General features: G+C 47.7%; 1 protein-coding gene across 1 annotated transcript in view; it reads right to left on the reverse strand.

Annotated features, from left to right (window-relative positions):
- PDZRN3 (PDZ domain containing ring finger 3) overlaps window positions 1–21639 on the reverse strand; it is a 247188-nt gene extending 225549 nt beyond the window's left edge. The window contains exons 1-2 of the mRNA XM_033865291.2: window positions 20699–21639; window positions 5588–5674 (exon numbers count right to left, since the gene is read on the reverse strand). Of these exons, the coding sequence (XP_033721182.1) occupies window positions 5588–5674; window positions 20699–21421 (810 nt within the window). The 5' untranslated portion in view covers window positions 21422–21639. The remainder of the gene's footprint in view (window positions 1–5587; window positions 5675–20698) is intronic.
- Window positions 21640–23201: the final 1562 nt, after the last annotated feature.

Below are 23201 nucleotides of genomic sequence, written 5' to 3' on the forward strand. Positions count from 1 at the left end.
AGAAGACAGCTCCATGCTCAAAGTCCTCCCTTTATTTAAAATCAAAAAGCTCCAACTCATAAAAAAAAAAAAACCCTCACAGCTTGTTCATGAACTTCTTTCCAAATAGCACTGGGATGAATGCTCTCCAAGTGTGTGGATTAAATTTCTCGTGATTAACAGATGGATTTATAACTGCAATGGCAAAAGCATGTGTTGTTTCCAAACAAAAAGCATTTGGGAAGTAAGTTCAGGATGTTCCACAAAAACTCCAAAATCTACCGTCATGGCAATTTCCCTGACATAACGCCATAAGAAGATCTACTTCACTACTTATTTCTCTACATGCAAATACATCAAAATTCCATTTGTTAAAAAAACATTATGAAAATACAACATTTTCCTCTTTAAACTGCAAAACAAAAACAAACCTATATTCTAAAGGAGGAGAGACATGGCTTTGAAGTGGCTCCATCTACCCCTTGAAGTGTAACAGTAGTAACCAAGGGTGGGAAAATGCACATTCTCTACCTCTTCTCTCCCCTCCCATCCCCGCTTCTCACAAAGACACACACACACACACACACACACACACACACACACACACACTACATAATGTTATAGATATGATTCAAAAGACACCAAAATCACAAGCAAAAATGAACCTTAAGTGTTTTTCCCAACATTTATCCCCACAAGACAAAGATAAGTCTCTCACTGCCATCTGGATTCTATCAACACTCTTCCAAGAGAGAAGGGTCTGCAAGTCTGTGGGTGTTGTGCTGGATCAACCGGCCCCCAAAGGCACCCCTGGCCAGCATCACAGCACTCCGCTCAGGCCTTCACTGTCTGAATTTCTATGAGGCTCCTTTCTCTCTCACAGCCACTACTGATGATGCACGACTCCCAAGGCATCTGTGTAGCTCCCTACGGGCCTATATCAGATACAAAGCAGTGCAACAGCTTCTATTTACTGAACACACATTAGGTACCAAGTACGTAGTGAGCATACTCTGTCCGCCATTTAATCCTCATAATAACCACAACTGGTATGTAATATTATTACCCATTTCATAGATGGAAAAAATCTGAGACAGAGAGGTTAAGTAACCTACTTAAGGTCACACAGCTAAAAAGTGGCATAGGTCACTTTCAAACTAAGGATAGGTTGATTCTCTTATACAAGCTCTAAGTGCAATGCTGTCTCCCATTGAGAAAAGTCTCAAAAATACACATGAATTCCAACATTCCAGGTTATGGGAATATTCCACTAGAGGAACCTGAAGAGTCTCAATGGACCACAAAGGATTTATGGACAAGCTTGACTTCCCTAAGGGATGATGTCAATATATCAAATGAAAACAGATCTGTGTTTACTCCGATTTAACTGTTTTGCATTTCTTGGCTGGGGAGGAAGGGGGGAAAAAAGGGGATGGGATTTGGGCTTTGGCTTGTTTTTCAGAAAAATACATCGTACACAAGTCATTTTTCTTAAGGAGCATCAGAAAGTCCAAGCAAAAATCAGAGAGGAACAGGCAAGAGCAAACACCACAAATGAGCTTAAATAAAGACAGTGGTAGGGGATGGTAACAGAATTCAAAAAATACAGAAAGCACAAAATAAAAAAAAACCAATCAAGCCCGTCGCTGATAGCGAGACTTTTGTCTTAAGAGCCATCTCTTTAGTCTTTGTTTGTTGGCTCCTCTCCTAACACATTTTAAGGTAGAGCTATGCATGAAGGTGAACCAAGATGAATTAGGATTTGTTTGCTTTTGTTGGCTTGAGAAACAGAAAAATGAAAGGGACTTTTTTCATCCCAGGGGTGCCTGACAATGAAGTATATTTGCCAAAGGCTGAAGGGAAAGGTCTGATACACCAAACTGGGGGCTGTTTCTTTAGGGATACGAGCACTCATGAATGGGTGATGTGATTTTGCTAAGAGCATCACGTACTGCATCATGCAATGAAAAGCCTTATGTCAGAGCCCCCGGCTGGGCTTACGTCACAACCCAACCAAGCATCCAACACAGGAATTCCTTGGGAAACACACACGTCATCCGCACAGCGTTCTACTTCCAGTAACCGACAATGAGTGCGCATTGTTGCTTATGCTGGCTTTTTAGCATGTTCTCAATGACCTGCCAGATTTCCAGGCAACAGTGAAGAATCCATTTAGGTTTCCCTTTGCTGTTTCTGCTAATCAGGACAAGTTTTTAAAAACACAACGGCAAACACATGCATATGGAATTCAATCTTCCTCCCCAGGGCCATGCATGGAGTTCTTGCAAAAAGACCACATAAACTGAGAACACTTTTGAACGCTACAAAATTGAGTCTGGTTTGTGCTTAAATCACTTTTTTTAAAGGAAAAAGAAAATGACCTAAAACATGTTCTTTGGTAAGTCTGAGAAAAAAAAAAAAAACCAACAACTGCATTCTAGTGAGGCTGGAAGCATCCTTTCACCCCTGGGGAGGTGCAGAAACTAAACACCATCTTTTCGGGCTTTCCCATAGTCGGCTGCCCAACAATTGTCAAGCCGTAGGCTTGCCTCTCTATTTCAGGCATTTTGCAAACATCAGGCTCCCTTCTTCTATATACGCTTTGGTGTGTGCAGAAGAGATCTTCCTAGTTTGGGCGCTTTTGGCTGCAGAAACTTCTAAAACATCTAAAAGTGAAATGCATCTTCGCTTACGGTAGTTGTTTCTTAAAACTGGTAATGATGGGTATGGAGAGGAGGAATAAAAATTATGAACAAAAACCAAGTACAGGGCTTCCCTGGTGGCGCAGTGGTTGAGAGTCCGCCTGCCGATGCAGGGGACGCGGGTTCGTGCCCCGGTCCGGGAAGATCCCACATGCCGCCGAGCGGCTGGGCCCGTGAGCCATGGCTGCTGAGCCTGCGCGTCTGGAGCCTGTGCTCCGCAACGGGAGAGGCCACAACAGTGAGAGGCCCGCCTACCGCAAAAAAACAACAAAAAAAACCATACAGTCAACTCTCTGTTATTTGTGCCAAACAGCAAAAGACGTTCTTGATGGTAAGTTGGAGAACTTGGGTCTGTCCGGTCCTGGTGTTTCCTAGGGACAATTACTGAGCCAGTCAAGCCCCAGTTGGCTCCCTCACGCCCTCCCAGGGCTGGAGAGCCTGACCCCTGGCAGCAAGAACTGAATCAGAGTAGCAGCGGGACATGCCACCTAGGATCTGAGTCAACTGGAAAGAGGGGAAAGTGAAAAGTCCCAGCCTGACACAGTGTTAGTTTCCTTTTTTTTTTTTTTTTTAAAATGGGTGTCAGGAAAACCCTGCTGGGATTTTTGTTTGTTTTTTATAAATTTATTTTATTTATTTATTTTTGGCTGCGTTGGGTCTTTGTTGCTGCGCACGGGCTTTCTCTAGTTGCAGCGAGCGGGGGCTACGCTTCGTTGCGGTGCGCGGGCTTCTCATTGCGGTGGCTTCTCTTGTTGCGGAGCACAGGCTCTAGGCACGTGGGCTTCAGTAGTTGTGGCACGCGGGCTCAACAGCTGTGGCTCATGGGCTCTAAAGCGCAGGCTCGGTAGTTGTGGCGCATGGGCTTAGTTGCCCCGCGGCATGTGGGATCCTCCCGGACCAGGGCTCAAACCCACGTCCCCTGCATTGGCAGGCGGATTCCTAACCAGTGCGCCACCAGGGAAGCCCACAATGTTAGTTTCTTAAGAAACCCCTCGAGACGATGGGAGGAACACAAGGGTGTGTGTGCAGTGCTGGGGCCCAGCCAAGTGGGACCGGCCCCTACCCCTGCCCACCTTCATTCTCCTCATTGTCTAGAAGTGTGCTTTTTAAAGTATGTTTTATAAGGCAGATAATGTATTAGTTCATCATTTTAATGACTACGTATCACCTACAACTAAGCTGTCACTTCTTGCAATAAACGGTGTGGAAGTTTCTTGCAAGAAACTGTGGCCTTGGCTAAAAGCAAAGGGAATTTAATCATAACCCGCCTCTGCTTCTCCAGCCTCCTTCTGACTACTTCCTGCCACCCCTCAACTCTGTTGCTGTCCTTGTCTGGGCTTCCCTGGGTCCGTCCACTTTCTTTTAGCTCAGTGGTCTTCAAAGATGGGTACGTGCAATGCAACACATTGGAATGACAAAAAAGCATTTTAAAAATCATATTCATATTTTAACTTCGTAATTTAAAATGACTCTTGCATGTAACTTTTATAAGACAGGTAACATTGGTTCAGTAGTCAATATATTTATAATCTGTAGCTAACTAAATATGCTCAATATATATATATATTTTTAAAGTTAAGACTGCTCAAATGTATAAATGTATTATATATGGACCCTCTGATCTAGCAAACTCCTACTTATCCTTCGGAACCCAGCTCCAATGGCCCTGCCCCAGGACGCCTCCTTCCCTACGGCTAATGGACCCCCCACTCCACCGTCCCCAGGCATCTTTAGCTGGACCCAGGCACAGCGTGTATCAGTGAGAACAGTGCTTTCCTCTCCTAACTCATCAGTTCCTCCATCTGGACTTGAGCTCTATGAAGGCGGGGGCAAACATTAACCACAGCTGGATGGCTGACATCTTCTTATCCTTTAGGATTTGCCTTAATATCCCTTCCTCTCTTTCCTGATTACTCTAGCCAATGATGGCCGTTGCTCCTTGGTAGCTACCACATGCCATCCTCCCACTTTTTACCCTTCATTGTACTTCTCCCATCTGTAATTACTGTATCTACTTGTTTCTTGCCCAATATCACCCAGGACATAAACTCAATGACCACAGGGACCCAGTCTCCCTGGCCAGTATCTCCAAGCCCCTAGCAAACAGCCTGTGTTCAATACTTATTTGTTGAATGAGTGAATCTGATTTTCTTTTTCCTTCCCTTGACAATTTTCCTTCAAAGCTAACAAACAAGGAGAGGGTCAGCCCCAAAAAAGAGCAAGAGATGACACATACTCGGGCAATCGTGAAAGGTGAGATCCCAAAACACATCCTCTGCCGCACCCTTCCCCCCCAAGCCCTCTTAGCAGACATTTTCTTTGCAATTAAATTGACAGATTTGAATTCAGTCTCTCCTTTCTGGAGGAGGAGATCATGATGAATGGCGTGAACAGCTCCAGAGGGAAGAAAGAGCATGGGATGCACGATGCCACAAATGGGGGAATTGCCCCTGACTGATGAAGGGCAGACAGAGCAGAAGCCCCGATCACATGGCCAGCCTCAGAGCCCCCACTCTAGCAAAGTCACTCCGTGCAACTGCACGCGTCTCACGCGACGTGCCTCAGCTCAACTGCTACCCAACCAGACACGCATCCCCAAAGCTAAACGGCTAAGATGAGCTACTGTATGACTAGGACAATGCTACATTAGGAGATCACAATGAAATAAAAATCCCCCAAACGGAACCACTTCGCTGTGCAGCTGAAACTAACACAACATTATGAATCAACTATGCTTCAATAAAAAAATAATAAAAATCCCTGAGCATGAAGATGTTAGATACACAACGAACTCTAATAAGAGCAGAATGAAGTGACCAAGGTTTCCTACCCCTCGCCCCCCAAACCCTGACCCCTCTTCCACCTGCATTAGGGACAAGAAAAACCCATTTCAGCAATTAACATACCACACACGGCCGGCCACCGATAATATTGAATCCCAGGGAGCCGGAGTCCCGATGCAGGACAAGAGTCAGGCTTTTTGTTTCTTCACCCTGCAGGGAACAAATGAGTTCAAAATTTTATTTACAAACAGCGAAAAAAATGGGAGGAATTTTCTTTCTATCTAAGTGGACTCATGGGCTGCTGAGCGTTAAAAATCCTATGTCTCTAGGGAAGTTTAAGCAGGGAGAACTTTGGGGGCCCATGATGAAACTCTGTCCTGTGCTGAAGAGGTTACAAACATTTCTTGATACCATCTAACCCTGGGGCAATCACTTAAGAACGTTTGGAGATGTCCAGACACGTGGAATGAATATTTTCTCTCAGTGACACCTTGGTCTGCAAACGCATCTTTCCTATGGCCAGCCCAGCGCCAGCTGGCTGTCTAGATGACTACTGTCTGTCTGTTTCTCAACCACTGTCAACAGCAGCATTCACGTTATGTCATGAAAGGTTCCAACAGCAATCCCCTCGGAAGTCTGTGTGCACGTACGGCCCATCAGTAGTCATCTGTGTTTGGGAGACTTGGGGGGAAAATGGCTCTTGAAAAGTCCAATGCAAACATGGGTGGGAAAAAGAAAAATCCTGAATCTTACTGAAAAGGGGGGAGGGGGCATTTTCACAAAGTAATGACTGTCCAGTCCTGAGGGGATGCAGAGCGTTCAACAGAAAACACTCTGTTTAAGGTGGGGGGGGGGGGGTCTACGTGAGCCCCTTTAAATCAACCAAGCAGAAATGGCCCCAGCAGGTCTCAGAGGTGCAACGTTCAACAGTCAAACAGGATGGAGATGCCAGGGCACCCCAACTAACACTCTCAAGTAACAGACAGACAAATAAAAATAGATTTAACCTTCTGCGCAAACTATCACTTAATAGGCTTAGACATAAATATTAAACTTGCTGATACACCTCTGAAACAGTTCCAACTACCTGAATGGTATGCAAAACTCCACATGTACTGGCTATAAATTTACAATTGCTTCACTCCTGTTTTCTGTTTAAACAGGGTATCATTTAAATGCGGTATGGTTTTTCACGCTTCTCAAAAACAGCACTGACAGCTCATCACAAAGAGGTTTTATTTTGCTATTTATTGCTTCCTGATGAAACCTGCGCTTTCTACTTCTGCTGGGGAAATAAATGGCAACATTTGAATGACATGAATGCAAATATCTTATTCGACCTCCACGGTGGCAAAGAAAACCACTCTTGCCGACTGTGCAGTGCCCAGTGGTTTTTCTGGAGCACTAATTCATTTATTGCTATAGTTGTCAATGTAAAACACTGTTCCATATTTGGCGAGGAAAACTGTATGTAACACAGCCACACACACACACACTAAAGACTAATGGGTCTCAGGGACTTCCCTGGTGGTCCAGCGGTCAAGAATCCATGCTCCCAATTCAGGGGGCACAGGTTCAACCCCTGTTCAGGGAACTAAGATCCCACATGCTGGGCAGGGCACGACCTAAGACATTAAATAAATAAATAAATAAATAAATAAATAATAAGTAAAGATTAAAGTTTCTAAAAAAAAAACCTAACGGGTCTTCATGAGTAAAACTATCTCCAAGCGCTTAAAGTTCTTAGCAACAACGGCTGTTTCTCATGCCTAGTTCGTGTATAGCAGAATTCAAAATATTTTCAAAAATGTCATAGAAGCCTTAGCGTCAATTACTAAAACCCTGTAAAAACAAAAATGATAATTTATTAGTAGAAAAAAGCAGTTTCTGATGAAAGAACTAGGTGTCCTATAAGAACAACACAACAAAATCTTCATTTCTGCAGCGTCACTTACTCAGTGCAGAAAATACAGTAGGTAAATATAAAAGAAGCGAGCCTCTATCAAACTACTGTACTTGAACAAAAAAACAGCAGAGCCTCAGTAATGACAACCTATTTATGAACTTAAAAAAAAAAAAAAGTCCTATTCACAGCACCACCACCCAGAGCATCTATCAACGCTATCAATCTTTATTGTTCATTTGACCTGCAACAAGAGAAGAGGCAACAATATTCACTGCTGTAAGAGAATAAAACTTCAGAATCACCTTAATAGTTTTGAGATGTAAATACAGTGATGTGCAAACTGAAAGAGTTTATATCTTTCTGCCTTGGAAACGGAAAATGTTGCTAACTCCATTTCTTGCTTTGTTATCTTAGAGAGGTGAAAAAGTTAGACATACATGGGAATTGGAGAGAGTTATCATACATATCTTACATTTCTGGCTTTCATAACTAATCAAGGATAGACACTGTACAGTCACACAGTAATCCAAGGCAGATGTCTCTGGTTGAACAAGCTCAAATGATGCACAAAGGAGAACGCAGAGCCAAACGATTAAAACAGACCAGTTTTAAATCGACTGTGACAACTATTTATTCTTCTAAAAAATGAAAGAAAAATAAAGAAATCTCATTGCATTGCATTAACAATGATAACAGCTAACCTTTATTGGCTCTTCATCATGTGCCAGAAATGATATTGAGCACTTAAGTGCTTTATTTTATTTAATAATCCAACCAATGTTATCAACTGTCACTATTACCACCCTCATGATACAGGTGGGAAGACTGACGGAGAACAAGAAAGAAAGCTGTCCCTTGTCAAAGAGCTAGTAAGAGGTCAAGCTGGGATGGAAACCGATGATCTCCCATTCTAGACCTTAATTACCGTCTACACTAACTCCCTTTTCGTGTGGAACATAGAAAAGAGTGCCACGTAGACTAGCAACATATTTGGTCTCACCCAAGATCGTTCCCTTGTTGGAGTTCCAAAAAGTTCCACAAAGGAACTCATCATAGGAGGTCTTACCCAGGAAACCAGTTTCAGAACAGAACTCCAAACTCTTTAGTGAACTATTTATCTCCAGAAGACCCAACCTGAGATGCCCAAAGACACCTAGGTCTGGTCCCAAACTCAGAGATCTCTCTCCAGGGACAGTGGAGACCAACTGAGACGATGCCTGAAATAAGATTCCTCCGCCAAATAGCAATGTGCAAAGAACAATCAAGTTAACTGTCTACACCTCCTTGCCAGATGCACTCAATCCCAGGGAAGAAAGAAAGGAGGTTCTCCTTTTCTAGAAGTGTCTTGACCCAGTCTGTTGTCCAGGACGGATAGACACGGGATTTAGGTGACATTGCCTATTTTAGGACTAATTTACAGGACTGAGCCATCATGTGGAAGATTCAACACATGATACCGGGAGCACTGACAGAGAAAAGAAAAGCTCTGTCTGAGCCGAATTCCTTTCATTTCTCCATCTAATGATCAAAGGTCATTTCCTTTTCTCCGACACCCCGAGCTTGATCCTGATATCTCCTTTCCACTCCCCTTCTCACAAGCAACCTTAACTATCAATACTTTCATTGAATTTCTCATTCTTCAGAAGAAATAATAGAGAATTTAAACACCAGGCTTCACACAACACCACGTTTAACAGGTTAACCTTACTTCCTGCTTAATTATTTAACCTGTTCCTGGGTTCAAAATGCATCGGATCCAGGGCATTTAAACGAGTCTCATTCAATTATATCGCACTGAGTGAAGACATGTACAAGTGGAATAAGGACAAAGGCTCTCATCAATACTGCGTTCCCGGCTGCTCACAGACATTATGTTAATAAGTGACACTGTTCATCCAAAGGAAAACTTAACCTATATTGCTCTGTTTTGGTCGTTTATCAGAATCCATGCTTTGAAACTTTCTCAGTGGCTTGGTATGGTAAAAGAAGGGAACGAGGACTTCTCTGGTGGCGCAGTAGTTGAGAATCCGCCTGCCAATAATACAGGGGAAGTGTGTTCGAGCCCTGGTCCGAGAAGATCCCACCTGTCATGGAGCAACTAAGCCCATGCACCACAACTACTGAGCCTGCGCTCTAGAGCCCATGAGCCACAACTACTGAAGCCTGAGTGCCGCAACTACTGAAGCCCGCGCACCTAGAGCCCGTGCTCCACAAGAGAAGCCACTGCAATGAGAAGCCTGCGCACCGCAACGAAGAGTAGCTCCTGCACGCCGCAATTAGAGAAAGCCCACGTGCAGCAACGAAGAACCAACACGGCCAAAAAATAAATAAATAAATAAATAAAATTTTAAAAAATATATATACCAATTAAAAAAAAAGAGAGCTCTGTTTCACAAAAACAACTGAACAACCGCAGCATCAGCCTTGGGAGGCACGTATTACATCAATGCTCTACACCTGAGAAACTGAGGCTCGAGAAATACATACACTTGCTGAAGATCACGTGGGTCCAAGAGGGGGGGCAGGGTTGGAACCCAGGTCCACAGGACTCCAGCACCCATGCTGTCCCTCCTGGGCTGGTAAACATGTGCACCCTACCCTAAACTCCTTTGCCTCAAAAGACACGGCTTTCACATTAAAACGTCATGAAGGATTAGACATCTAATTAGCTTTGTAATTAGAGTTTTAAGCAAGGCTTCTTTGGACTATGCAATAACAGTGGCAAAGATTAGAGTATCTATTATACCCTGAAGGGTGTCATAAGAATACTATACCTTTGACAGGAACAGGGTGATGGTTAAGATCTTGGACTTCACAGTCAGAACCTGAGTTGAGTTTCCTCATTCTTAGAATGAGGATAATAATGGTTTCTTCTTGAAACATGAATGAGATAGACTATCACTGCCTAGTGCCCCCGTACAAGGCCTGGCCAATAGCAAGGGTTCCAAACACAAGCAAAGCACAGGGTGGGCCGGACACTAGCACATCTCAGCAATGAGGCCATGGTGCTGTTTAACCACATAAATGACTCTGCTACAAAAATCTGGAAATGAGGAACGTCTAATCCTAAGTTAACTTAGTCTACAGCAAGTTTGGGAGAGCTGAGGCCTGAAGTTAAGGAAATAAAGACAGTTGTACATTCATCCCAACATCTGGCCATCTGATGGGAGCTATTACATCCACGTGCACGTTCCTCCTTTCCCCAAGTCTGGAAAAAGAGCAGCACATTCTTGGAGGACTGCACAAGTGCCAGGAGACAGATTTTATCCTGGAGGTAGTGGGAGAGAGACACGATAAAGAACACGAGGGGAGCAGCTCGGCGTGGACCTTCGGGGGCATGGAGGTGGCACGGGCAAAGGGTGCTGACCAGACGGCTGTGCGGCACGAGGAGGGGAAATCGGACACAGGACACCCCAGGCCCGGAGGGAGATGGCCCTGGGAGCAAAGGGGGTGGGGGAACAGATGGTGGCTCGCAACAGGACAGGAGAAACATCCAGTCCAAGGAAGTGTGGGCTTGGATACGGACAGTGGAGGGAGGAGTGTGGGGCACAGGATACCCAGGTATTTGCTGAGACACCTGGACACCTCCCAGTTCTATCGGGTGAGTGAGTCTTGATGGGCTGGGAAGAAAACAAAAAGAAAACGAAAGAAACCACAAAACTGGAAATGAGATAGCTTTTCCCAGAGCCACCCGCTTCCTGAGTGGCAGGGTCTCTTCCCTTCCGGAGCCAGGACTCAGGAGGGAGAGGCGCTCTCACCAAGAGCCCGGGGTGGGGGATGGAGAAGGAAGATGCCTTCATATCCTGGAGTCCAGAGCCAGCACTGCCTCCTTGGGAGAAGGGGCACGAAGCTCTAACAGATGCTCAGCACCCTGTCTCTACCCCAGAATCCAAACCTAGTGGACAGTCAGGCCCCTAGTGAAGTGTAGGGTGTCCCTGGGAGACGCTTAGGTCTTTAGGATTGAGAAAGGGCAGAGATAGAGTAACCCTGGAGAAGCGGGTGTGGCGTGAGCCATCCACAGCCAATAAGTTGCAAGCAGAAAGAGAAGCTCCAAGTTCAGGAACATACACTAGATTCTGCTGAAAATAAGCTTGGCTATCATATTCAAATGTGTAACTACCGATCAGTGTTAAAATCAACTACCGATCAGTGTTAAAATCACCCAATTTGTAATCTGCTCCATTCAGGGTCTAACTGGACAAGAATTTTGGGGGGGGGGGATAAAAGCCACAGCGAAATAGCAGAACTCAAATGTACTTTGTCAAAAAGACACCTCATGGTGGCTGCTTTTCTTTTAAGTCCAAGAATGCAAACTGTCTTCTATGGTAGAGTCCCTCTTCCTTTCAGCGTCACTCTGTCGTTGTTCTCCTCCGAACAATCCAGCCTCAGAAGCTTGGACGCCAGCCATCTCCTAAGCGGTGTGGCAGCCCCCAAAGTCCATCGTGCCGCTGTCAGTGTGGATTCTTTCTAAAAACTCCTTTCCGCCCAGTGACGGGTGTTCCTTGATTACTGCTGTTGTGGGACTTGTAGCCGAGAACGGGCTAGACTGGAAAGCTGCCCGGCGGGTTGTGAGAACTGTAATTGACTGACCACTAGTCTGTGTATCTGGGGTGACACAACACCTCTCAGCCTCAGATTATGCAAAGCTCCCAGAGACTCGCACAGCTGGGAAACAGCTCTGTCTGTTGACTAGTGACAAGAGAGCGCAAAAATGTGGAGGGGCGGGGCTGGGGGGACCAGGCGGCAGAGATGGCTGCCAGAAATTCTGTCCTAAAGAGAATGGGGATGCCTTCTCTCCCCGCACCAAGATGTTTCTGTCCTCTTCGTTGGTCAAACTATGTTTTTAATGAGGAAGCAGCCTGGACCAAGCCCTCCCTGTCATTCCAACTTCAGTTCTAAAAGAAGGGATTCTTGGAGGAAGAACAGAAGGGGGAAACTGTTCAAGTCCAAGACCGAAGGCAGTCGTGGGAATGACGCTTGAAAATGAATTGGAAACGGAGGAGACTAGTCCACTGAAGTATTAGCGGTGTTGATCTGTCACCAGAATAGGTGCAGAGAGGATGAAAAGAGACAAAGGGCAAGGGAAACTGGCAGCAAGGAGCAAAGGCACAGCTTTTATGGAGCTATAATATCTACAGAACGGGATATATTCACCCACGGCCAAAGATGTTTCTGAAAAATAACCTAAGACATTAAGATTGTCAGCGCTGCCCTAGGCCAAGAATATACACATATTTAAAGCTGCTGCTATATTTAGATAACCTAAGAAATCCCTCAGTCTACTTCTCTATCTCCATGAGTTTGATTTCAAGTCTGTATCTCTCATTTCTATCATCCGCTCATCTGCTTTTCTGGTGAACGCCCACAAGCGACGCTTTCACCGACATACGGACAAGAACAAACCGAATCAAGGTGCGGCAGCATTTTCACATTTCCGCTTGACGGACTACAAGGTGATTTCAGTTTCTGAAATGGGATCATCCAACTACCCAACCTGGAGCATTTTCTTGTCCAAATCGGCAACAAAGCAAAGGCTACCCAGCTGCGAACTCCTACATTGTCACTTACAGGAAGGTGGGAGCTTGGCCTGGCCCATCCCTCTTTACCTTTGTTAACTGCAGTTGGACGACTATAAATTCAAGTAAACACACAGTAACCTCATTTTATTCGCGCCTTTAGCCTTCTCCTTTACACCTTAGCTCAGAGTTGCTACCCAGATGCAGTGAACTTGACTTGAATATCCCTCTCTCACAAAGTTTCCAGCACTGACAAGCAGTCAGAGAAGAGAAAGGCAGAGATTCTGGTCACCCAAGGGCATTCCATGGCTTGCAACGAGCCTGTAATCCTTCGAGTAAAAATCCCCTTCCTTCTTTATTAAACCATCTCCAATTTCTAATGTTTCCTCAGTGATTTACTTGAAGAACATCCCTAAACCTATAGGTACTGAAGAAACATTCACTTAATAAATGTTTAACAAGTGCTTGGGAAGCCTTACTGTGCACACTGCGTTCATCACCTAACCCTAATGCCAGTCCTATCAGCATTACCCCATTTTGGAGATGAGGCAATTAAGGCTTAGAGGAGGTTAGAAGATCCTCCCAGAGACGCTCAACAACAAGGCAGAAGGAGCACAGGAGCCCGGCTGTCACCAACTCCAGGGTCTGATACTCATCACAGGACAGCTCAGTTCAGGGTACCCTGGAGCTGCTGCTGGTGACACATCCAACCCTGACCCACAACCTTAAAGCGGCTTCACCCCCTTCCCGATCCACGTGCAGCAAAGACAGAGGGCACCTGAAAACAGCTTCCAGCAAAATTCTAGGGCTGACCCCTCTGCCTAGGAATCATTTCTGCACACCCGTCCCCCTCTGCCAGGGTGAAAGGTCATCCAACCACCCCTCCTGGAGAAGGGGCTGCTGCAGGGCCCACGTGCACACAGGCTGCACGCGGCTCCACCCCTTAGGCTCCCTGTAAACAGACATACGGGATAGGGGAGAAAGATGGACGCTCGGGTCCATCTGTTAGTTACTTCTTTACAAGGGTAATCATTATGTTACACCACTTCCCTTTCTTATTGTAACAGGCTTATTAGAACACCATTAGTCTGGGGGGACAGAGGTGACCCGCGGCTAAAAGGCTTCGCTGAGCAAAGAACAGCAAGACGTGTTGTTTTCAAAGGCACAAGTGGGTGTCTGACTGATCCAGGGGTGAACGCCGCTCAAGTTCCCCTTTGCACCCAGCGGTGCCTATCGCAGCGCCTGAAACGCAGTGTGTAAGCATGTGAGGAGCTGGACTGAAAGAACACATTTGGAAGCATTTCATTTACTTCCTACCATCAACCACTCTTTAACTTACTAGGTTCGAAATTAAGGAGATGAGGCGTGATTCCATCCAGGACACCACCTCTTTTCTCTTCTTTTTCTTCCCTTTCCCTTTCCCTTTCCCTCCCTTCCTTCTTTCCTTTCCTTCCTTCCTTCCTTCCTCTCTTTCTTCCTCTAACTCTCTTTTACAAGCAGAACCTGTTTCGTTTTATACTGCATGTATACTTTCAGAACTCTGAAAACAAGAATTACAGCGTGGGGTGGACACACCTCATCACCATGGACCAGAAGCCATCAGACCAACTAAACGGAGGCAGAAAATGATGCTGGGAAAGCTGTTTAATCTTTGGAGGTTCTCTTTTTCCATCTGTAATACGAAGGGTAATGGGCTGTGGGTACTAACCTCACAGAGTCTTCCTGAAGATGCACCCACATCTCTAACCCGCACAGTGCTTGCACGTACAGTAACAGTCCTTTGGAAACCCTGTATGACACTTTGGAGGGGACTCTGCCTCAGGAGAAAATACTGTTCTTATTTTGGTAACAGCCTGGAGTCGGGTGCTGAGTTCAAATCTCAGCTCTACACTTAGAATCTGTGTAACTTCTGGCCTTAACCTAGCTGTTTGATAATGTTTTACAATCCTCCTCTCTTACCAAAAGGGGTCTACCAAATGAATGAGATGGGGAAGCTAATGTGTGTACATACACAATGTACCCTAAGTGCACGGCACCCAGTTAAACTCAATGAATGTTACTTCCTTTCCTTTTAAGCTCCTTAGTCTACAGCCAACACAAAACCACCTTATAAATAGATTCTCTCACATCAAGTATTTTTACAGAGGAGCAAACATCATCTGTGAACTCAGAAAGAATCACTTACAGATAAACGGCAACAGAGTTCCCAATTCAAATTATTCAGTTATGATCATTCAAGCCAGTGTAGCTGGGTAACATATTTGTAAGCCAAATCCTAATTTTCTTTATAAATCACTGAAATGAAATGGACACAACAACCCACAATTCCTTTAGCTGAACTGGGCTGTTCTGTAAGATACACCATGGAATGGCCACTTGCTGACACTTTTCAGAAACAGAAAAGACACTGAACTATGAACATTCTAATAGATACATTTCCAACTGTGTGGACATCTGGAACACCTTTTCATACAATTGTCTATTAGATTCACTTATCTCCAGGAGTTCTGAAATGGACAAAATCGTTTCTGGGATTTGGGAGTTTACACAAATGGATCTGGGGAAACAAAAAGCATACCTCCCACAAGCCTGGAAACAATTTTGTTAACTTGCAGGTCACCGAAAAACTCGTTCTTTTTTAAGAGTGCGCTAACAAGCTCACTCTTGGTTAGCAATCTGAAAAGTTTCGAGGGCTGACGAGACAGCCCCTTGGATCTTGAATTTATTCACTGAACAAAGACATATCGAGAGTTCACAGGGTACACGGTAATCGAACCGGTGCCGGGATACGTAGCCCTGAAGAACACACACATGGTCCTTCCTTTATTGTCCTTCACAGACAATGAACAGCTCTTCCCATTATTCACTTACAGCTGTGATGAAGGCCATGCAGGCAGAGCACCAAGGTGAGAGTCTCAGGGCACCAGACCTAGTCTGTGAGGTCAGAGAGGGCTTCCCACAGGCAGTGATGCTTGAGCTGGGATGGGAAGGATAGAAAGGTTATCTAGTCAGGGGCAAACCCTAAGTGCTGACAGAAAGGCAGGGGCTAGAAGGGGAGAGTTGGAAAACTTGCCAGTTACCTAACAATGAGCAACTGGAAAGACTATTCCAAGGAGAAAAAGGAGCAAGTGCAAAGGCCCAGGGGCAAGAAGGAGCTCAGGGACATATTCACGGACCTGCCAGAAGCCAGTGAACCTGGGAAGAGAGACTAAAGGGGAGAAGAGTACAGGCAGGTGGAGGCCAGCAGGACCCAAAGTGTGCTTGGCCTTATATCCACCCAAGAGGAACTCAAGGCAGAGCAGGGTTGAAAGAAGAGTGACATCAGATTTCCATTTCTAAGAAATGATTCCCAGCTCGAGGTAACTGGAGGGGAGCAGGAAAATACATAGAGGGAGCAGCTGTGATCTAGGCAAGAGATTATGGGGGTTGAGACCAAGGATGATTTTTGTCCCACAGGGAACAAGGGCAGTGTCTGGAGCTATCTGTACCTGTCACGACGTGAGGCATGCTTCTGACATCTAGTAGGTAGAGGCCAGGGATGCCGCTACACATCCCATAATGCACACATTACCTTCCCCACAACACACACACAACCAAGAATTATTCACCCCAAGATTCTAATAGTGCTGAGGTCAGGACACCCTGGTTTGGACCAAGGTCATCTTCTGATGGGACTGGAGAGCAATGAACAGATTCAAGAAGTGTTTAGGAGGTATAATCCACCTGATTTAATGACAGACTGGAAGTAGGGCTACAAGAGCAGAAGCTATCAAGGCTGGGTCTCAAGTTTCTCAACAATTCCAAGGAAAGTTACACGCAGAACTTCCTCTTTCCCAGAAAGCCAAACAAGTTTTTTGCTGTGGAATGCCTTTGTTCTTAGAATCAGGTGGACAAGTCAGGGTAGGAAACTGAGGCTGGGAGCCCAACTCTTTAACATCCTCAAGCATAGCATCACCAAGTCTGTTGTAGCCCGGATGAGGCTTCAGACTGGTTCCAGAAGACTTTCTGGACCATGTTACCTATCATATAACTGCTAGGCAGTCTGGGTTTTAGAACTTCACCCTGGTCTTTCAAAAAACGTTCAGGGGGCTTCCCTGGTGGCGCAGTGGTTGAGAGTCTGCCTGCCGATGCAGGGGACGTGGGTTCGTGCCCTGGTCCGGGAGGATCCCACGTGCCACGGAGCGGCTGGGCCCGTGAGCCATGGCCACTGAGCCTGCGCGTCCGGAGCCTGTGCTCTGCAACGGGAGAGGCCACAGCAGTGAGAGGCCCGCGTACCGCAAAAAAAAAAAAAAAAAAAAAAGTTCAGGAAGGGATGTTCAGACGATGATCAGTAAAATCATAACTGTGTGAAGACCAACATGTGTTGATCTATATCTGTACTTGAGCCCACACTCCTTGTCTCGCTGAGTAGCTACCTAAAATGTGATAGGTGGCCCAGCATGAGCTGGTAGCTTGTTAGAAACGCAGAACCTCACGCCCCATACCAGCCCTGATAGATCAGAATCTCTAAGGGTAAGAATATGCGATTGAACAAGCTATCCAGGTGATCCCAATCGTGTGAAGGTTTGCGAAGACCTGTTCCAGCTCACCTGGTAGGACAGGAGAAACAATGCCTAAGTAGGTCCAAACCCTAAATGCTCAGCTGGTATCAAAAGTCCGAAACCTTATATTATTTAAATAATGCCAGATCATTTTATGGAACAAGTTCTAGGCCTTGAAGAAAGGGTATGGAAAAATCTTCTGAGTCTTTGTTATCTACTTCAGCTTGTAACAGAGAGGTAAATGATAGGACTTTAAAAAAAAATAATAAAAGTGTTGTGCATGCGAGTTTCCAAGCAATATAAATCCTTCTGCTTTTTAGAAGAGAATAAACAGTACCCAGCAGGAGCAGAGAGTCTGGCCAATGAAATAAACAAGTTCTTAAACAGCTTGCAGTGGGAGGGGTCCGTCTGGCAGGCGCTGGAACACCAGAAGCTTTCCACAAGGGCCACTGAGGGTTAACCAAAAGGCAAAAGGAGCGAGCTTCCCCCTAAGGCCTGGGCTGGGACCAGCCAGGGTCTGAGGCCAGAAAAATGAACTAGTGCAGCTTTCAGGCCAGGCCATTCTTGGCTGTCCTCAGGCCCAGCAATGAGGTCCATAAAAGTCCCAAGCAGCGCTCCAACTCCAGAAGGAAACTCTCTCTGTAAGCTCAAAAAGCAACATCTTGTCCCTAAGCTTACTGCCCTGATGAGCCAACTGACTCACCCAACAGAGCTTCAAAAACATGCACAGTTTTGATTCAAGTATCATATTTTTGATTCCGAGACGGAGTTTACCCAAACACTCCAGAAAGAAAACAGAAAGGCAAGAAGAAATAATAAACTAGCTTCACAATGAATGATGTATAAACTCTGGGGGAGTGAATGGCTTATTTATAAATAAGCATCACTTAAAACTATGCAGGAAGTCCAGATGACAGCATAAACAGGAGAAACTCCGGAAACTCCTTCACCCCAAACGCGGCGCCTGCTTGAAGACCCAGCTTTGCCCCTTACTTTGGTGACTCGCAAGCTCACGCCAGTCTTTTGTACGCCTGTGCGGTCCTGGGTGAGCCTCAGAGCTGTAAATATTTGCCCTTCGCCCAGAGCCGGCCAGCTGCTGAGGCTGCTGCTGACAGACAGGCCAGGGGCCAGGATGGGGAGGAGGTGGGGAGGGGGGAGTCGGAAAACTGGCAGACCGGGTGTGCGCTGTGGAAGAGGGGGCTGGGAGAGGGCAGGGAGAGGCAAAGCACACAAGCAGACACAGGCCCCTGGGGGCCCCTCAGGCAAATACATTCCCCAGAATGGCAGCGGCAATGGCCCACGTCCCTCCCCAGCTGGTGAAAATGTGGCCTTTGCAACCAGAGAAATCTTGGTTCTCATCTTGTGACTGTGCCCCACTCAGAGTACAGGTGACGACACATGGAGACATTTCTGGTTGTCACCACTGGGCAGGGGGCGGTGCTACTGGTATCCAGTGGGTAGAGGCTAGGGATGCCGCTCAACATTTAACAACGCGAGCTTCTCTGGCGGCGCAGTGGCTGAGAATCTGCCTGCTAATGCAGGGGACACGGGTTCGAGCCCTGGTCTGGGAGGATCCCACATGCCGCGGAGCAACTAGGCCCGTGAGCCACAACTACTGAACCTGCGTGTCTGGAGCCTGTGCTCCGCAACAAGAGAGGCCGCGATAGTGAGAGGCCCGCGCACCGCGATGAAGAGTGGCCCCCGCCTGCCACAACTAGAGAAAGCCCTCACACAGAAACGAAGATGCAACACAGCAAAAATTAATTAATTAATAAAAACTCCTACCCCCAACATCAAAATATATATTTTTTTTTTTTTTTTTGACAACGCACGGGACGGCCTCCCATAACAAAGAATTTTGGGGCCCAAAATGTCAAAACACCCCAAGGTGGACAACTGAGGTAGAACCTGAATGCCAGCTCTGAACGAGTTCTATGACCTGAGCCTGCTTTCTCATCTCAGAGGATTAAAGACAGAATGCCTCCGAAGTGCTTTGCCACAGTCTCTGGTACATAATAAACCCTCAGTAAATGGCACCTGTGGTTACATTGGGAGGCAACACGATAGTGCTCGCGAGCTTGGTCACCTGTGGGTTCAGAAACCAATTCTGGCACCTAGAAGCTGTGACTCAGGCATCTGACCGCGTCTCACTGGTCCTGAGTTTTCCTCACCTACAGAACGAGCAGCAACGTGCCTCCCTTACTTGATTACAAAGGAAACAGCTGAGAAGCAGAAGTGCTTAGAACGGGGCCTGGAGCAAAGCAAGCCTCCAGTAGTGGTGGCTGTTACAATTTCACCAACTCCCAGCACAAGGGGATGGCTTACAAGGGGAGGAGGTTAAAGATAAGTGCAGGGGATACTTGCTGAGCGTTGACTTTCCACCAGGCACCGTGCTAGATCCTTTTCACATGTTCTCTCCCTGAAGGGGGTAAACAAGCTATTTTACATTTAGGGAAACGGAGGCACCTGGAGGTTAAGCCACAACATGACTCAGCTGTTTAGCCAAGAGCCCAGATTCGAGAACAGTTCTGATTCCAGAGGCCTCACTGTCAATTATTACTTTGTATTTGGTGGTGGTCCCTTTACTGCTTTCTGGAATTCTTTCAATCCCTGGAGGAATACTACAGAAGGGGCCTGTCTGTGTTTCACCCCCCGTGTCACAACTTGAGGGAGCGTGAGCTGCTACCTCAAGGTCAGCCGGCTAGTTGGCAGCAAAGCCTACGTCGGAATCCAGCTATTACTCCAGAGGTCTCTCTGGCAGCCTTCTTAACTTAATCTACACGGGCTGGGGGCTCCTTTTATTCTTTCTGGAGCTCCTGAGGGTGCATGGATAGAGCTCACGCCGTGTGTCAGTATCTTATCCTGTGGGTCACGTGTACAGGAGCCATGTTTCCCAACCTCCAAAGAGGCTAAGCGACTTCCCCAAGATCACCCAGCTGGTCTGCAGCACAGCCTTTGCACACTTCTGACTCCGGAGCCACACTCATTCTTACTCTGCGCTGGTCGCGGATTCCTTCGAGTCTTTCCAGAACCCCTGAAGCTGCTGGAGCTACACTTCACCCTGAGTCTAATCTGTCAGAGGACCACAGTTCCCAAGTTTAGACCGATTCCCCGACCTTGCTCACGGTGATCTATCTGGCAAGCAGTGTCGGAAGAGGGAGGCAGAGATGCTCCCGGGCAGCTCCCGGGACCCCAGTGCCCAAAGGGACTGGGAGGCGCCCCGGGGACCCAGGAGCCCGGCAGGGGGTCGGGGCGGGCGGCGGGTGCCTACCTTGCCGCCGGGCGGCGTGGCCACGCAGCGGCTGAGCGAGTCGAGGCGTGCGCTGTACTCGGTGAACTTCTTCTGGTAGCGCAGAGCGGTCATCTGCAGCTCCAGCTGGGCGGCGGCCAGCTGTGCCACCAGCGACTTCTCGCGCTTGCCCGCGCGCAGCGCCTCCTTCTTGAGCGCCTTGTGCAGCGCGCCCAGGCGGGCCTGCAGTGCGCCGTTGTGCGCCCGCAGGGCCCGCGCGCAGCAGTGGCCGCCGGCGCGCTGCTCGCCGTGCGTCAGGGGCAGCCCGCAGCCCTCCTGGCAGCGGCCCACCGGCCGCGCGTCGCACGCGTCGCGCATGTGCGCCTCCACGTCGCGCCGCAGCAGCACCTGGCCGCAGCCCGCGTGGCGGCAGCGAGCGGGCGCGAAGTCGCAGCGCTCGAGGTGCTCGGGCAGCTGTTGCAGCTTGACCACCCGGCCGCAGCCGCGCGCCGCATGCGCGCACTTGATGTCGAGCTTGAGGATGAGGCGCTTGAGCGGCAGGACGTGGTTGAGCTCCTTGGCCGAGAGGCGACCGCGGCAGCGCGCCGGGCAGCTGCCCTCCTGCACCACCCAGGGCAGCACGCAGCCGGCGCAAAAGACGTGGCCGCACGGCGTGGTCAGCGGGTCCTCCAGGACCTTGTGGCACAGCGCGCACTTCAGGTCCGGGTCCACGTCGCCGTCGAAGCGGTCCAGCTCGAAGCCCATGGTGGCGGCCGGGGCCCGGGGTCGCCGCCGGGCGGCCGGCCGCCCCCTCCTTCCCTGCGAGGCAGCCGAGACGCGCCGGCTGCGCCGCCCGCTCTCTCGCTGGCTCTCCCCGGACTGAGCCTAATTGCTCCAGACTTCCTCGGAAAATGCCCGAGGAACAGAACTCCTCAGCCGTATTTGCGTGAGCGCGTGCGCACGCACATCCTACCTCGGCTGCCTCCCGCCCGTACCCTGCAAAAGGGAGGAGGACGGGTGGCGAAGGAGGGTAGGAAGACCCAGAGGCTCGCCAAGGAGACTGGCCCGCCCAGGACGCCAGCCTGAGCCTTTCTCTCCGGAAACTCCACTCCGCTCTCTTGCACTTTTCGCTATGGGAGACAAAATGCCAGCCGAGAAAAGCTCACTAGGTTAGGCGCAGAGGGTGCTGCTGTCGCCCAGACGAGTTTTCCTGGAGCCCCTTCCGGGCCAGATCACGACTTTTTACTCCCCACCCCCCCCCCCCCCCCCCGCCTCGTCTTTTTGTGGCTGATTACAGAGAGCGAAAAATATCGCGGGGCCCGCTATCTCAGCATTTACGGTCTTTATTTATTTATTTCATTCCGGGGAAAGTTACAGAGCCTGCGGGACGCTCCTGCAACTACAGGTCCCACCAGAGGTTCAGCGGCCCCGGAGGTTTGCCAGGCCAAGGTTTCCAGAAGCAGAGGGCGAATCTACGAGGGCCAGTTTTCGGGGACGAGAGCTGCTCGCCGGCTGCCAGCGTGGGAGAAGCTGCCGGGCCGGCTCCGTTCACTTCACCGAATACCTCTGAAGTGTCTGCACTAAAGTGTGGCTTGCACTGTGCTGGGCCCTGATAAATCGGTCCCCTTAAAAATCATCAGTACAATATTGTAAGAGAGCGTCGTACTTAAAACTTATTTTCCCCCATTACAAAAGAAGTAACGCTGGTCTTACAGCGTTAAAAACCGCACAAGTGTAGAACTTGGAGAAGTTCCCCATAATCACCCCCACAACCATGCGAACTGCGTTCCTTTCAGTTTTGTTTTTTTTCCTATGTATGCACTTTGTTATATTTCCATTCTCCAGTTGAGGAAATTCAGGCTGAGAGAAGGCAAAAAATAAAATACTCTTGAAGGCCCCGAGAGCAGTCTTTCTCACATTTTAATGTGGATGCAGATTCTGATCCGGTGGGTGTGGGGTGGAGTCTGAGAATCTCCTTGTCAAAAGAGCCTCCACGTGGTGCCGATGCTATTATTCAATGGATTTCCACCTGATTGGGAAGTGGCCATCCATGAATCTGGACTTTTTTCTTCTGCTGGGGGGTAGCTTCAAGCAGGGCAGTTTTCAGCAACAGTTCTGAGTGTTGAAGAAATACTTTGGGATTCCAACCTAGGTGATCAGTTCATAGCATCACCCATGGATTTCCTGTTTTGTTTTCTGTTTTTTTCCTCTCCCCTGGCTCTCGATGGCTAAGAAACATCCAGCCAACATTGGTAAGAAAGAAAAATCAAGCTATGGCTTTCTCATTTGGAATGTGCTGCTAGATCCTGAAGAATGAAGTGGAAAAGTTGCATCTCTGTGTTCAGTGTGGCTCTGGGGTCTGCAACGTGGGATGACAGCACCCATTTTGTCTAATTGCTTTTACTTCTCTCCTTTTTGTGTCTGCGAAAGCCCCATGACCTTCACTACTTAACTGTTTCACCAGAGTGAAAGGGTTGTGTTGATGTCCACAAGGATTACTTGTTTTGAACCGACCTTTAGAAAGTTGTCCCTGGGCTTCACTGGT

The sequence above is a fragment of the Tursiops truncatus genome, chromosome 10 (assembly GCF_011762595.2).
Source record: "Tursiops truncatus isolate mTurTru1 chromosome 10, mTurTru1.mat.Y, whole genome shotgun sequence".
Classification (NCBI taxonomy): domain Eukaryota; kingdom Metazoa; phylum Chordata; class Mammalia; order Artiodactyla; family Delphinidae; genus Tursiops; species Tursiops truncatus.